A 15,180-nucleotide genomic window follows, 5' to 3' on the forward strand; every position below is an offset into this window, starting at 1 on the left:
AATTCATGCTCTATGTATGCCAAGTTTGGTTATCCAACAGCGTACATCACTTTAAGCAGCATTAAAGGGGGGGGCATCTGCAAGGGAGGTCAAACTTTCAAAATAGTGGTCATCCATTCTATCAAAGCCCTCTTTTACACAAAAAAGAAACGGGGCCTTTGAACTCATGGTTGATAGCTATCACTTTAATTTTTATGACCCAGACATGATGCTGCAGGGATGAGAGATCTTTCATTGGCTGACTCAAGACAATGCCCTGTCCAATTGTGGCTTGTTTTGTCTTTAGCACAATCTATGAATCCAGCCATGGTGGGATTAAGCTCAACTGAATTATCATGATTCTTATTAGAAGGCTGCAAATGCTCTCATTGTCTATTTCCATTTTGCTACTTCTGTATCACTCCTCAGTTTCCTTGAGAAGGAAAAGATGGGGTTTTGTTTTTCCTTTGAAGCTTAACTCCATGTACCATCCAGAGTAGCTTACCAAAATGTCCTTCTTCCTAGGAAGAGGAGAAAGAGGAAGAGGAGACCCAATGCTTGTCCGCAAAATAAGAAAAGGGAACAAAAATGCAGGACAAATTTCAGAACAGCAACAATCTTAGCAAAAAGGATAAATACAACATGCTGTTTCTTCTACTGTATTGTTAAACAAGCTACAAAAAAAAAGAGAAAGCTTTTGTTACGCATGTGTCGGCAGAGCTTCACACTACTTCTTAATCACAACTGCAAACTTTGTAGAAGAACAGTGTTAAATCTATGATAGCAAAATTCAGAAGGAACCGGTAGCATCTTTTCCAATGTACACATTTTATTCAAAGGTAACAAGCTGCAGTTCACAAAAGCTTATGCCTCTGATAAAATTTGTTAGTTGGAAAACCGTGAATAAAATTTGTTGGTCAGAAAATTTTGAATAAAATTTGTTAGCTGGAAAATGACAACATTTTTTTGTCATTCTGATCAATCACAGCTGGGGTCTGGCAAAGAGAGACATAACCTAAACTATTCTAGATTTTGATGTGATTTTTTTAGGTTATTGATGTGACTTTTCTAGTGCATTCAATCAATCCTATAATTTATGGAATGCCTTCCCATTAGCCACAAACATTTCTTTCGCGTCTCTAAATGCCAGAATGAGGCACTTTTCCTAGAATGTGCTACACCATGATCTAATCATGGTTTACTAAGTAAACCATAATTGACTGGGTTGGTACAGAATGCTATATTAAAATCAAGGCTTTCAGAAGGCTTCCCTAAACCAAGCTAACCCAGGCACTGTTATGATTGTTTCTATGCTCAACATTCATCTACTTAATACAAGGATTTTTATTTGATTACCATCAAGTTCCATATCAAAAAGAACCGAGAGTCTATTTAAAAGGCTCCATGTAACAAGGCAAAGTGGTGAAAAATTCCTTTAAACCACAAATTAAAAAAAACCACATAGTTATTCCTATGCCAAATATCTTTTTTTAAAAAGATGAGCAGCACCATGTAAATTACTCAGATATTTTACAACATACTTGGAAGGCCGTTAGCATAAGGGGGGGAAGTTGTGCACACATCCTTCACACAAATGTGTGTCAAGATTTGCACACATAAGTGGATTAAACCAGCATAACCGGGTTTTTAAAGAAATTTTTAAGAAATAAAGGCACAAAAAAGTGGTAGATTTGTCTGAATGTAAGACAGAGGAAAGACGAGGGTTGATCATTTCTGCCTTCATAGGCAGGAGGGCTCACAGCTAACATTCAGACCAGAAGTAATGATTTTGCTTGCTTATTTTCATGGCACTGTGTAACTCTTTCCCTTGGGCAGTTGGCACTCTTGAAAGGTTTCAGCTGAAGTCACGGTCTGGAAGTGCAAGTGGGGCAATCAAAGTCCAAAGATACAGGAGAAGCCCAACCCAGCTGGATGAAATCTTCACCCAGACAGCAGTCCATGGGCTGATCAGTTCTTGGCGGCTTTGATCAGGCCTGGAGAAAAGATAGATGAACATCAAACATTCAGTTTAAGAGATTCAGAAATATTCCTGTCCACCATATCCAACCTTCTCTCAATTGTAGATGTTCCTCATGGTTCTTCCAGTGTTTAATCACAGCCATCCTATGAGGTTGGAGAAAGTCTGACTCTAGGACAGCTGATGGATTTAAATCCATGCCGCTCCCATCTCCTAGAAATTACACATCTACCCATTCTAAGAAACCATCATTTCCAAATGTTCAAACTCACACTGAAGCTGAACAGCCACACACTGGCACACCAACCAAAGAATTTCCTTAGTTTCTAAGGAAAGGAACTCTATGCACAGAACAAAACATTTTAAAAGGAGTTGTTTCATGCAGCAAGCATGAATGAAGCTATCTTCAGTGGGCTGCAAACAAGTCTGCTACAGAAAACTACACTGTTCACATCAGATTATTTGTTGTGTTCTTCTAGGGTATAGCTAAAACAGAAACTTATTTGTTTCAGCATCTGTACACAGCTGAATAGCAATTGCTAATCAGATTTTCAGGCCAACCAAATGCAATGGAAACTTGTAATGGAGACAACACACGCATCAGCTGTAACCTTCATGTTCAGCTCAGACCTTCTTCTTCTACGTCATTCTCTAATGCCTTCACTAACACAAATTAAACGGAATACCATTTAGAATAGCGTTTCTCATTTGGTAACTTGGAGACATGTGTACTTCAACTTCCAGAATTCCCCTGCCAACATCAAGTTGCCAAGTTTGAGAAACACCAGTTTAGAAACTTTTGAAATTTCACCATTCCAAATACAGTTCAAGAAATCAATCCATTGAAATTCTATTTTTCAGTCACACTAGAACAGGGGTAAGCAACCTTGGCTCTTTTATGACTCATGGACTTCAACTCCCAGAATTCCTGAGCCAGCCATGCTGAGGGGAAAGGAGAGGGTTCCAAGCTGAGCCAGGCTGGCTCAGGAATTCTGGGAGTTGAAGTCCATGAGTCATAAAAGAGCCAAGGTTGCCTACCCCTGCACTAGACCAGTGTTTCTCAACCTTAGCAACTTTAGTTGTTTGGAAGTCCACATATCTTAAAGCTTGAAAAACACTAATACCATACCAGTTTTAATCGCATTTCATTAGTCAAAAGCTATATACTACCAAGTATATTCAGCAGAATGCTCTTTTCGGTTTGCTGATTTATTAACCTGGGCCTTCACAGTAGCAACTGCATAACTGCCATTGAAAACAGGCTTGAGATAATCGGGTGGTGCTACATCTCAAACCCAACTAGGGCAAACTCTAATTCCTTTTTGGGTTGGGTTGTGGGTTTTTTGTTTTTTGGAGGTCATCTTAAGGCAGCTAGAGAAACTTACCAAAAAAGCCTAGTCAAATCCAGCAGATATTTTACAATCCCCTCCCACCCACTGCTTGCCCACACACACACCCCTGCTTTAATACAGGCACTCCCAAGGTTAAAAACAAATTCTACTCCTAGCTGTTTTTACCTTGAATGTATATGAAGTTGGAACTCATGCTTATGAACGGGTTAACTATTACTAAAACGGGTGAGCGGTGATTCCTTCCTCAAGCCAATGAATTGCAGAAGCCGCATAATGTTTTTATGGACCGCTGAAGCCACATGTTTTTAATATACAGTCTCTTTTTGACAATTCATGAAAACATTGTGAGGCTTTGGGGTCCCTAAGTGTGGGTTGCCTGTAAGTCGGACCTTCTTTCCAGGATTACCTGTACATCCCATTTCACTCCATTAGGATAGATCCATATAAGCTTGACACATTCAGCATTTATTAATTCTAAAAATAATTTCAAAATCCCTCAGCATGTCCCTCCAAATGAGTCTGGCTTCTAGCTCTGTTAGAAGAGAAAGAAAAGACCATTCAAGGGAAACTGTGAGGCATGGAATTGTTACACGCCTCCAAACTCACGGTTCCAAATCAAACATCCAGGCAACTCCAACTAATGGAACACAGCCTGTGTCCTCAAAGGCCTTGTGAAAGTCCAACAAAGGGGAAACGAGTGCAAGGGAAGAACCGATGCTCGGAGTTAGAACACCAACTTGTATGGACAAGATCTTTTGGTCACCATATCACAAAAAAGATGTTGAGAGTTTGGGAAAAAAAATCAGACAAGAACAACTAAGATGATCAAAGGCCTGGAGACTAAAACATACAAAGAACGGCTGCGGGACTTGGGTTTGGCTAGTCTAAAGAAAAGAAGAAATGGCGCAGACATGATAGCAGTGTTCCATATCTGAGGGGCTGCCACAAGACAGAGGGGGTCCAATTGTTCACCAAAGCACCAGAGGGAAGGACAAGAAACAATGGTTGTAAACTGATCAAAGAGAGAAGCAACCTGGAATTAAGAAGAAACTTCCTGACAGTGAGGACAATTAACCAATGGAATAGCTTGCCCCCAGAAATTGTGGGGGTTCCATCACTGGAGGTTTTTAAGAAGAGACTACACATTCACCTGTCTGAGAAGGTATAGGTTCTCCTGCTTGAGCAGGGGGCTGGGCTAGAACAGGGCTTTTCAACCTTTTCACCCTTGTACCACTTTTAGGATATGGCAATATGCGAGTACCACCAGTCGCCCAGCAAGGTGTCAAAAACTTGATTATACCCAAAAAAAAAAGGAAAAAAGTGATAAAGTACAAGTAGTCCTTGACTTACAACAATTTGCTTAGTGACTGTTCGAAGTTACAATGGCACTGAAAAAAGTGCCCCCCAAGCCACAGCCGAGCAAGACACCTGCCTGCCCACCCAGTGGCGCTCTTCCTCCTGTCCGAGGTTTTCATTGTTGTGAGCATTTCTGTTGAGGATTGGCAGCAGGGGTGGGGTGGGAGGTGTTTGGTTTTTATTCCCCCCGTCTGCTGGGTGGTTGCAGCAGGTTTTGGTCACTTCACATGACCCTGGGACACTGTGACCGTCATAAATATGAATCAGTTGCCAAGCATCTGAATGTAAATCACAAGACCCTGGAGATGCTGCAACATTCCAGCTGATCGGCGTTTCTTCTGGGCTCAGAAGTGCCAGGATCAATGCTGAGCTCCAGGTGGAGCCTGGTGCTGATCTTGGCACTTCCACTGAGCCCTGACAGCCCCGAAGAAGTGCTGATCCTGGCGCTTCCGCTGAGCCCTGACAGCCCTGCAGCTCCAGTCATCTCTTGCTCAGGCTTGTGCGGTGCTGCCACCAGTTCAGCTCATTCCCCTCCCCCGCTACCACTTTTCTAGGATGGTCGTGTACCACTTGCCAGGTGCCAATGTACCATAGGTGGTACCCGTACCACTGGTTGAAAAGCCCTGGGCTAGAAGACCTCCAAGGTCCCTTCCAGCTCTATTCTATTCTATTCTATTCTATTCTATTCTACTCTACTCTACTCTACTCTACTCTACTCTACTCTACTCCATTCCATTCCATTCCCTTGGATAGTTTTTGCAAAGCTCTAGTAAAGCTCTAGTAAGACTAGTCTACAGTAGATGGAGCACACCATGCTAAATCTAGAGGCTAAAACATATGAAGAATGGTTGCAGGAACTGGGCATGGCTAGTCTAATGAAGAGAAGGGCCAGGGAAGACATGATAGCAGTGTTTCAATATTTGAGGGGCTATCACAGAGAGGAGGGGATCAACTTATTTTCCAAAACAACCGAAGGCCAGACAAGAAACAATGGATGGAAACAGTTCAAGGAGAGATTCAACCTAGAAATAAGGAGAAATTTTCTGACAGTGAGAACAATCAACCATTGGAATATCTTGCCTTCAGAAGTTGTGGCACTTCATCATTGGAGGTTTTCAAGAAGAAACTGCACAGCCACTTGTCATAAATGGTATAGGGTCTCCTGCTTGAGCAGAGGGTTGGACTAGATGACCTATAATGTCCCTTCCAACTCTGTTATTCTATTATTATTATTGTTGTTGTTGTTGTTGTTGTTAAACTAGTGTTTCCCAAACTTTTTCCTCCCTTACCCAAAACCATGTATCAGAAAGTTTTATTAAATCTCAAGAACTTATTATAAGTCCCTTCCTTTAGCATTGAACAAGTTACCATTGATAATTGATGAAATTATTCAAATTTTTGCCTTGGGAACTTTTCAAGTATATTTTAGTAAAATTTAAACATCCTTGTTCTGATGGATAATGGGTTCATGTGTCTTTTATACAGGTTGGGTAATGTACTTAGGCTTGGGAAGCACTGGGCTAAACCATACTACAATTTGTTTGCTTCTGATTGAGCTTCTGCTGCAAACCCAGCCACTGTGGGGCTTGTAAACTAGAGTCTGGCATGTACACCCAGCCGACTGTAACTGATTCAGTAAGCCTTAGTTAAGCATGCCGCAGTTTAGGGCAAGGTGGGAAACCAGCCAGAGCCTTTGTAAATGAGTAACCACCTCCTAGAAAACTTTTTCCCTGCTTTCTTTCCAAAAAAACTTCAACCCAGTGAAGGAAAAAGAAGGGCATCCAAAAAACCTGTAGGGCAGTGTTCATCAAACTTGGCAGCTTTAAGTTGTGTGGATTTCAAATTCATTCTGGCTGGGAAATTCTGGCATTGACGTCCACACATCCTAAAGCTGCCAAGATTCAGCTGTACTATGGTAGGGCCTTGTTGACACATCACCCCAGTTATGTGGCAGGACTGGACTCTCCCAGTCCCATCTGTGTGGCAGCAAAGCCAGCCAGCCTATCTGCCTGGAGGAGAATAATAATGGGGATTATTTGCTGCCTTAGGTCTTTTCCTGACCCTTTCCTTGTTTTTCAGCCTGGTTCTTGTAGTTACGCACTCAGCCTGACCTCGCATCCTCTCCAAGGGAAAGCAAGATCAAGAACCCAACCCCAATTTAGCATGCAAGCCCTTCTCTACTTTGTTTTCATTTGGAAAGGGCAGTGGCAGCCAAGAATTTGGCAGGGAAGCCTGGATTTTTGGTCAGAGCAGTGTCACGGACTAGACCATCTTCCATCCCTCCCCCACATGCACACACCGCGTCAATCCTGCTGAGGCATATATGGCCAGCGCCAGCCGACTGCAGCGCGACTTGGCACAGCTGCAGGTTTGGGGACGTGACAGAAAGTCATGCACTAAAAATAACCAAAGGACTCGGAGATAAAAGTTCTGTACAAATGAATATAGTGGTCTTCAGGATGAGGCAATGCTGTTTGCAACCATTGTCTCACCTCCCCTGCAATCTCCCCTCCACCCCACTCCCCCGGGTCCCTCATCCAAAATGCTCCATTCTAGGCACGGCTTGCCAGCTTGTGAGCAGCACCTGCTTCTGCTCACCCAGCCAACATTGAGTTCATCTGAGGAGAAGGATTTTTTTTTTCTCTTTCCAAAGCTTGACTTGCGCCAAGCTGACAAATCATGCTGGTTTCCTAGGCAACGGGAAGAGGGTAAAGCAGGAACACTAGAAACCTGAAGAAGTATAGAGCATCCTGAGAAGCTGGGAATTTTTTTAAAAATTGTGATTGAGTAAGCCATAGCAGGTACATTTCACCCAGAATGCTAATTGATGCTGTGAGGGTTTGCACCTCACATGATGCCCAATTCAACCAGATTATGGTTTAATATCTTCTTGATACCATTCTTCTCTATACACCCTTTGCCTAAGCTTAAGAAACCCCATTCAGTTTGGGTTCTAAAGATTCTGTTTAATGGGAACAATTTCCGTCAGGGCCAACTCTATAAATGATTGCCTCTAGAAGGTTCTAGAGGCAAGAAGGCAAGGAGCTGGAAGAGGGAAGATATACCATGCCATCTGCTCTGCATCCCCTATGGCAGGGGTCCTCAAACTTGGCCACTTTAAGACTTGTGGACTTCAACTCCCAGAATTCCCCAGCCAGCATGTTTGAGGACCCCTGTCCTATGGTAATGGCAAACAGATGTTGCCTCCTTATTCTGCTGTTTATACGAAATGTCCAAATATCAGTCTTGAAGGAAGATTCCACCTTAGTTTGCACTTGAAAAAGGAAGAAGCACCATCTCAAGGAGGCAACATCTGTTCGTCTTTACCTTAAAAACAGACAAGTTCATACAGGAAAGTAGCATGGATACCCACCATTGGGGCCTCATCCAAAACCATATTAGAAGTCCACAAAGAGAGCACTAGCTAATAAATGCTCAAAAGGCTAAAGGCAGTGCATAAAGTTCTGGATCAGATGATGTTTTCAAACAGCCTTCAGATAGCCACCCCGCTCCTTAAATGCAACTCAAGTAAATTAAACTTGAAAATTACTTGAAACAGATGGAACTGGAGCAGGGGGAGAATAGGTAGGGTCAGTTGTACACACCTATACCAGTTGGTAAGTGTCATCATGATGTAGAGGGAGGCCAGGAAGAGGCAGATATGGAAAAAGGTGTAGTTGTAAGACACTCCATCCTCTTCGTTGTCATAGGCCCGATGCACTCCATCTTCAGGGTTAGTGTTTCCACCCCCTAGCATAGCTGGACTTTCTTCTGTGAGCATCATCTTGTTCACTTGTGTATGGTCTGAGGAGCGGATGCTAGAATCAAAACAAATGAGACTTAGTAGGTTTATCTGCAATTGGTATCACCACCCCTCTTGCTTACCTCCATACTCACAAACCATTATTCACTTATCAATGGAGAAACTCTTTGGATCCATTGTTTTAAAGTTTATGGATTCTTTTAAATCCAGCTTTATCAAGAGAGTATTATAGGGTAAATAAAGAATTGAAGAAATCACTTCCAATTTCTATGGCCTGTTTTAGAAGCAAGTCTTTTGGGGCTGGTAGAGATATTTGGTAATTTGACAATAGATCATGGCAATTCTTTTAAAATTGTTGCCAAGGTCAACCAAACCTCCATTTACCAGAAAGCAAACACACATGAATAAGGATGTTGAATATTCTGAAGATTCTAGGGCAGGGGTCTTCAAACTTGGCCCTTTTATGACTTGTGGACTTCAACTCCCAGAATTCCTCAGCCAGGCACGCTGGTTGAGAAATTCTGGGATTTGAAGTCCACAAGTCATAAAAGTGCCAAGTTTGAAGACCCCTGTTCTAGGGGATGTTCCATTTTCTTTCCAGACCACGCCCATCCAAGAGTGATTGGGTAGTTTCTGGAAGTTAATCCTCCAAATTAGAAACTATGTGTTGTATGCAAGGGATAATCAACTCCAAAACAGGACTGTAGATCATCTCAAACAGTTTGGAAGATTTACTTAGAAAACCATTCCTGGAATGGCTATGTCTGGAGGAGATTCAATGTAGTAAGAAGGAGAATCAGAACACTCCAAGCTTTTGTAGAATGTTCTATTTCAGGATCTGTAAATACTGTATATCCCCACAAAATAAGACCGATCATCACTACAATCCTCAATTCCTACTCCTGGTAATTCCATATCATTTATAGCCCACCATTGCTATTTCCAAAGAATGCCCTATAGCAGTGATGGCGAACCTTTTAGAGACTGAGTGCCCAAACTGCAACCCAAAACCACTTATGTATCACCGGGTGCCGGGTGGGTGTGGCCCGCTGGGTGGGCGTGGCTACAGTGGTCATGGCAGATGGGTGGGCGTGGCCAGCTTGATGTTGCTCCTGGGGAGGGATGCCTGTGGGGGCCGGGCAAGGTTGGGGAGATCCAGGGGGTCTTTGGTGGGTGGGGCGGTGGGCAGGAGGCTCGTCCTGCGGGGTGAGGTGAGGCAAGGCGAGGCGAGGCAGGGCGGGGGTGCCATTGTCACAGGGCAAGGCAAGGCAGGGGCCAGGGCGGCTGCTGCCTGACACCATTGGCCCCTGCATACAGAGACCAGTGAGCGCATGGGTGCTGGGATGCATCTGGCTATATGGGAGCTCGGCAAGTTAGCGGGCGGCTGGTTGAAGGACAGTTGCCATCTCCGGGGCATGGCGCGCGTGCCCACAGAGAGGGCTCTGAGTGCCACCTCTGGCACGCGTGGGCTATATGGGAGCTCAGCGAGTTAGCGGGCGGCTAGTTGAAGAGGACAGTTGCCATCTCTGGGGCATGGCGCGCGTGCCCACAGAGAGGGCTCTGAGTGCCACCTCTGGCACGCGTGCCATAGGTTCGCCACCACTGCCCTATAGGGACCATGCAACATACACAGGCATTCTTGTCAGCAAAGACAATGGAAAGGGTTGACCTATTCTGTAAAGCATCTGAGGGCAAGACAAGAAGTAACAGATGGAAACCTATCAAGGGGAGATTCAGTCTAGAACTAAGGGGAAATTTCCTGGCAGTGAGAACAATTAATCAGTTGAATGGCTTACCTCCAGAAGTTAGGGGTGCTCCATCACTGGAGGTTTCCAAGAAGAGATTGGACACCTACTTGTCCAGAATGGTATAGGGTCTCCTGCCTGAGCAGGGGGTTGGGTTAGAAGACTTCCAAGGTCCCTTCCGACTCTGTTATTCTGTATTCTGAATGTGCAGCAGGCCAACTTCCCATTTCATTATCTCTTATTAAGTGTTTCTAATAATACTTGGCAATCAGGTGGGCCATGGAATCTGGCAAACCCTTGAATATAACAATGTGACTGCCAGTGTAGTATCTGCACTTCTGTCCCACCACAAAGAGAGGAGGATGAACATCTAGCCAGGGTAGAGGAACCACATGGGGGAAAGAACATAAATCCTACACAATCTGGTTTTGCTCCCATACCAATAAACACTTTGGTGTGATACAGTTTTGTTCTTGGCTTTCATTGAAATGTCATTAGATGCATGAGGAGAATGGTCTTTACGGGCCATCATGTAAAGAAATCCAGAATTTTAACTCAAGGCACAAATAGCCAGGGTCAAATTTTGGACACATATTGCAAAGACTCAACTCCCTTGAGAAATCCATAATTCTGGAAAAAGAGGAAGGAAAGAGAAGAGGAGCAGCAAGTGGATGGACTGGATTTCAGTAGTGATGGGTGCAACACTGGAAAACCAGAAGGGGCAGGACTTGGGGCCAGATCGTCCTGGAGAAGGTCAACATCTCCCTGGTGGATCAGAATCAACACCAGGTTAATGGCAACTATTCAATCAATCAAGAGCATTTTATTTATAAATAAAGAGCAATTTGAATCTCGCAACCAGCAGAGGGAGTCCTGCAGCTGAAACGGAGAAACTCAGCATACAGAAAACAGCTCTGCAAAGCATTGTTGAGCCTCCCAACAGTATCACACTGAGCCACAATGCGATTTGTTTGGTTTTAGGATGCAGACATGCTGATCTGCAAACCAGTTGATGGAGCAGCGTGTTCTGTAAACCTAATCAATTTTGTCGTATTATTAAACGAATGCTTGAGCAAACCAAGGCTTAAATTCATGCAGGTCATTGGATCAGGAATCTCACCTTATGAAGAAAGTGCAGAAGACAAATATGATTAAGCCCACAATGCTTGGGGCATCCCACCATTGAGTTGGTTGGCCATTCTCAGGCTGAGCTGTTGTGCTGTTCCCTGCTGTTCTTATCAAGAGAGTTGGATTGCAGTGTTTGACTACGAAAAGAAGAGAGAAAATCTATGCACACTTCATTTCAAGCATGACAATTGCCTGCTCCTCAAACATTCCTGGGCTTGCTGATTGGTCAGGTCCTCCTAGAGAGCAAGGTAGAAATGTTTACCTACTTACAGAACCAGGAAGAGGCTTAGCCCTTTTTTCTCCCTCCAGCATGAATCATGACCCTTTGTGAGAAAGCTTGTTTTTTCCCAGAAGAGGGCACTATGCCTGAATTTGTAAAGAAAACTGGCAAAAAGCAATGAAAGCTATTTAAAAGTCCAAGAATCCTGGAGTGTTTTTTAGAGGAATTAATTGAATTAAAACAGGTTCTCCCAAGAGTCAATGCCGTAAAAATTGTAAAAAGACAGAAAGTTGGTCAACAGAGTCTTCACTGTCCTTTCCAGCTCTTACATTCTAGAGTCCTAATTTGATGAACAGGATAACACATTGCATTGAGCAAATTGAGGAGTTTGGGCTTAAGGGTATACTAGTAAACCCACTCATTGTGCTTGTAAAAAAAAAGCTTAGCAGAGGATGAAACCAAACAATTATGGTAGACTCTGCAACAGGCTTGTCAAACTTGTGACGTCACGTGACATCGCGCAACGTATCGCAACTTTTTCCCCATTGCTGGCAATGGGGTGGGCGCGGTTTTGACGTGATGCATCCGGCCCGTGGGCTGGCAGTTTGACATGCCTGCTCTACAGTTTGCAACCCATTGGCTTGACATAGTGGTACATGAATGAGGCCAAAACTAAATAGGTTGATGGACCAGATAAATCTCTCCTCTGCTCCAGGAAGGATCCCCTTAGATTCTTCAATTTATGAAATAGAGAGGCAAATGGAGAGATGAATGGCAAATGGAAGAGAAAATAAATTCAGATCCTGGCGTCCCTTGTAGTCTTTAGCCTTGGTTTATGAACAAACCACAACATATTAAACCCAAACAGAATTATGTGCATTATAGCTGGGCTCAAAGCATTGATCTAACTCAGGGATCTTCAAACTTGGCCCTTTTATGACTTGTGGACTTCAACTCCCAGAATTCCTCAGCCAGCACGCCTGGCTGAGGAATTCTGGGAGTTGAAGTCCACAAGTCATAAAAGGGCCAGGTTTGAAGACCCCTGATCTAACTAGAGACATCAAAGCAGGGATCAAGCACTAGTTTCGTTGTGGCTCTGCAACTACAGAAGGCTCTCTGCAGTTCAAGCATTCCACTGGCACAAAAGCTAACGTTTTGTGGGACTGAATAATTTTTCTTGGCTTGATTGTGTACCATGGTGGATATTTTTATTTCAGAAGCAGGTTCCATCTTCAAAAAAAACCCCAAAACACACAAAGCCCTCAAAAAAGAACATAGCAACACTGTTTACCTGGTACGTTGGCCAAAGCTGACCAGGTGACATACATGGTGTAGAGGGTAATGATGGAGGCTTGGAGAAGGCCAGAGTGAGGCTGAGCATCCTGTAGAGAAGCAAAAACTCTTGTTATAAGTAGTGAAAAACAGATTCAGGGCAAACCAGACCCAAACTAGACACAATAACGGAGCTTCCTTTTGCACTATGATGTCATGATCATATTCATTGATTACTCTAGATCAGGGGTCTTCTTCAAACTTGGTCCTTTTATGACTTGTGGACTTCAACTCCCAGAGTTCCTCAGCCAGCATGCCTGGCTGAGGAACTCTGGGAGTTGAAGTCCACAAATCATAAAAGGCCCAAGTTTGAAGACCCCTGCTCTAGATACTATTGCTCTAGTCCAGGAGTGTCAAACTGCCAGCCCACGGGCCAGACGCATCACGCAGAAGCCGCGCCCACCCCATTGCCGGCAATGGCAAAACTGTCCTGATACGTTGCGCGGCGTCACATGACGTCGCGAGTTTGACATGTCTGCTCTAGTCACTGTCAACTAGCAATCCTAACCCTAACCCTACTTACAAGGAAAGAACCTCATGATAGGCACTCTTAGTGATGCCTTTTGCTATGGAACATCCCTGTTGCAAGGATGGGTTTCCACTCTCAGGCTTTTCCATAGGCTGGCAAAACTGTTTTTTTAGAAGGCCCTTGGTGACTATGATAGAGTTTCCAGTGCCTAAATCTCCTGTACAAGTAGTCCTCAACTTACGACCAAAGTTTATGTTGCTACCACGAGAAATTTGTTAAGTGAGTTTTGCCCCATTTTACAACTTTTCTTGCCACATTGTCCCTTACTATTTTTCCCCTATGGCCACGTAAAGGGATTCCATGATAATTCACAAATATTGGGGATTCAGGAACATGACGTTCCTTATCATTGGTATAGAAATAGCAGGCTTAATACGCCATATTTTAATCTGTATTGTTGTTCATTCACAGTACCTGGCCCATCATTTTACGATCACAATAGAGCTCAACATTTCCGTTGCTAATTGAAACATTTGTTAAGTGAGTTTTGCTCCACTTCACAACCTTGCTTGCCACAATCGTTAATCACAAATCACTGCAGTGGTTAAATTATTAACACCATTGTTGTTTGAATCTGGCTTCTCCATTCACTTTGCTTGCCTGAAGGTGACAAAAGATAATCACATGAACCCGGGACACTGCAACCGTCATAAACATGAGCCAATTGCCAAGCATCTGAATTTTGATCATGTGATCAGGAGAATGTTGCAATGATGGTGTGAAAAATGGCTATTTTTTTCAGTGCCGCTTAATGGTCACAACAAACTGTTGTAAATCGAGGGCTACCTGTATTACTTATAATGATTAAAATAATAACAATAAATAATACACATTACATTTTAAATGCCTACCCTCAATCTACCTAAGATTAAGTTGATGGGAAAAGATATAAATAAATACAATAGTTCAGAGGTCCCCAACCTTGGCAACGTTAAGACTTGTGGACTTCAACTCCCACAATTCCTCAGCCAGCCAAGTCTTAAAGTTGCCAAGGTTGGAGACCCCTGCAGTAGTTCACAATACATTTTGAGCACAAGAACTTACCTGGACCTTGGGCAGTACAGAGACCACAGACACCACAATGCAGAAGATGAGATTGAGGCTGATAAAGATCTTGCTTTCAGTACAGCCATCTGGTTTGGTGTAATATATGTAGAGTAGCACAATGGCAGCAATGGAGACAGCGTAGAACAGAAAGGTGAAGAAAAACAGAGCTACGGAAGAAGAGGAAGGAAAGGACCGTCAGATTTGACAACGTAGAACGTCACGAGGTATTTATTCAACATGCTGAAGATTTGCTTGGTTTACCCTTAGCTCAACATTGCTGGATGACGCCATCATATTAGTTGTTTATTTGCTTTTAGCTTCATGGGTTGTGTGAATGCCACCATCGTGGTTCATGTATCTGAATTCAGGCTTAGCAAAGGGTTTACAACCAAAGCCTCAGCTCCATGCAGCCCACTAAAACCTTGGATGCAGGAGCCCTACAAAGATTGCCTTTGAACTGTGATATTTAATGAGGTAGAAGGGATAAGATGACTGAATACAAGGAAAGTAGCCAAATTAATAGCATTAGATTAAATCAGTGCTTTTACACAACATTGTTTAGTAATATGGAAAAGATGTAGAATTTCTTCTAGTCTTAGATGCATCTGGTTCATATGCAGCATTCCCTGCTAACAGTAATGATAGTATCTTTCAGTTTCAGGGTACCCTAAGAGCAAAATGACACCAGTGCAACAATATCCTATGAACTTAGTTTTACCCAAAGCATGACCCTGCTATTCTATGCAAGCTA

At 43.3% G+C, this 15,180-nt stretch overlaps 1 protein-coding gene across 2 annotated transcripts in view; it reads right to left on the reverse strand.

Moving 5' to 3' along the window:
* Positions 1–533: 533 nt before the first annotated feature.
* The window catches only part of SERINC2 (serine incorporator 2), a 33,193-nt gene continuing 18,546 nt past the window's right edge, over positions 534–15,180 (reverse strand). For both annotated transcript variants that reach the window (XM_015822181.1, XM_015822182.1), the window contains exons 6-10: positions 14,427–14,596; positions 12,813–12,903; positions 11,294–11,438; positions 8,271–8,483; positions 534–1,973 (exon numbers count right to left, since the gene is read on the reverse strand). In XM_015822181.1, coding sequence (XP_015677667.1) covers positions 1,835–1,973; positions 8,271–8,483; positions 11,294–11,438; positions 12,813–12,903; positions 14,427–14,596 — 758 coding nt within the window. In that variant the 3' untranslated portion in view covers positions 534–1,834. The remainder of the gene's footprint in view (positions 1,974–8,270; positions 8,484–11,293; positions 11,439–12,812; positions 12,904–14,426; positions 14,597–15,180) is intronic.

Source organism: Protobothrops mucrosquamatus, unplaced genomic scaffold, assembly GCF_001527695.2.
Source record: "Protobothrops mucrosquamatus isolate PMUCROS unplaced genomic scaffold, P.Mucros_1.0 scaffold1486, whole genome shotgun sequence".
NCBI lineage: Eukaryota > Metazoa > Chordata > Lepidosauria > Squamata > Viperidae > Protobothrops > Protobothrops mucrosquamatus.